Source organism: Morus notabilis, unplaced genomic scaffold (genome assembly GCF_000414095.1).
Source record: "Morus notabilis unplaced genomic scaffold, ASM41409v2 Scaffold458, whole genome shotgun sequence".
NCBI classification, from domain to species: domain Eukaryota; kingdom Viridiplantae; phylum Streptophyta; class Magnoliopsida; order Rosales; family Moraceae; genus Morus; species Morus notabilis.
The window spans coordinates 125,870-127,023 of record NW_010358644.1 but is presented as its reverse complement, the minus strand read 5'-3'; the positions used below and the strand labels follow the sequence as shown (position 1 = coordinate 127,023).

Below are 1,154 nucleotides of genomic sequence, written 5' to 3'. Positions count from 1 at the left end.
ATTTGTACCTTTAAAAAAATAGAGAAAATTTCAGAAAAAAGAAAAATCAAGCCATACGCTTTGAGGAAATTGATATGGTCCTATCACCGGTGACTAGTAGTAGTACTTGTATCATTTCCATCATTATATATATATATATATATATTTGTACCTTTAAAAAAATAGAGAAAATTTCAGAAAAAAGAAAAATCAAGCCATACGCTTTGAGGAAATTGATATGGTCCTATCACCGGTGACTAGTAGTAGTACTTGTATCATGTCCATCATCTCCGCCGTGATGTTGGTGGGGTCCACTTGCCGCCGACCCGAGAATCGGCCGGTACCCATTCAGCGCCGCCAATACTCCCAAGTGGCTGTCCGTGACCGTGCCTCCGCCGACACCGCCACCGCAGTTTCCCGAGCCCAATTGTTGGCCGGGCAATAAGGCCATGGGAGGGAAATTCATTAAATGCAAACCACTACCAATAGCCCCAGCTCTATACACAGTACTAGCTGCGTTACCAGCATTAGGAAATGCCCACGATGGATCAACTAGAGAACCACCACTACTATTCATATTCCCTTGATTACTACTGTTGTTGTTGTTATTCCCACTAGCCCCAGGGTTCGTCATCATCCAAAAAGTCGCCGGAATAGGGCTATGGCTCGCCGGAATCGAACCCGCCGCGCTCGACTGCAACAAGTAATTCCCCATCTGCGGTGTCGCCGACGTGGACGTCGGAGAAAAGTCCTGCTCCAACGCCTGCCTCCGCTTCCTCACCACACCGGCATCGCCCTCCGAGCTTGTCACGTGATCAAACCCGGACTGATCACGTGCGGCCATAGCCTGCAGCTCTTGCTTCCCTTGTAACATGGAGCTCACATTACCAGAACCGAAATTCAACAGCACTGAAGACGAAGAATTATTGTTACTACTATCGTTACTATTACTACTGTTGTCCGGCGGTGAGAAAATGCTCCTCTCCCACGGCGAAGCCGTTCGCAGCTGCGCGGCGGAGAAATTAGGGTTGAAGTAGGAATTGGAGGCGCGGATGAGTTGGGAGGGGGCGGACATGGTGGAGCCAGAGCTGCGGAGGGATATGTTGAGGGAGGTGAAGTTAGCGGGGATGGTGCCGGTCCCAGTGGCGGCGATCACGGCGGGCTCCGCCTGCTGG

At 50.3% G+C, this 1,154-nt stretch overlaps 1 protein-coding gene across 1 annotated transcript in view; it reads right to left on the bottom strand.

Annotated features, from left to right (window-relative positions):
- Nucleotides 1-200: 200 nt before the first annotated feature.
- Nucleotides 201-1,154, bottom strand: part of LOC21389957 (transcription factor TCP14) — a 1,663-nt gene continuing 709 nt past the window's right edge. Inside the window, exon 2 of the mRNA XM_024162232.1 lies at nucleotides 201-1,154. Within this exon, the coding sequence (XP_024018000.1) occupies nucleotides 227-1,154 (928 nt within the window). The 3' untranslated portion in view covers nucleotides 201-226.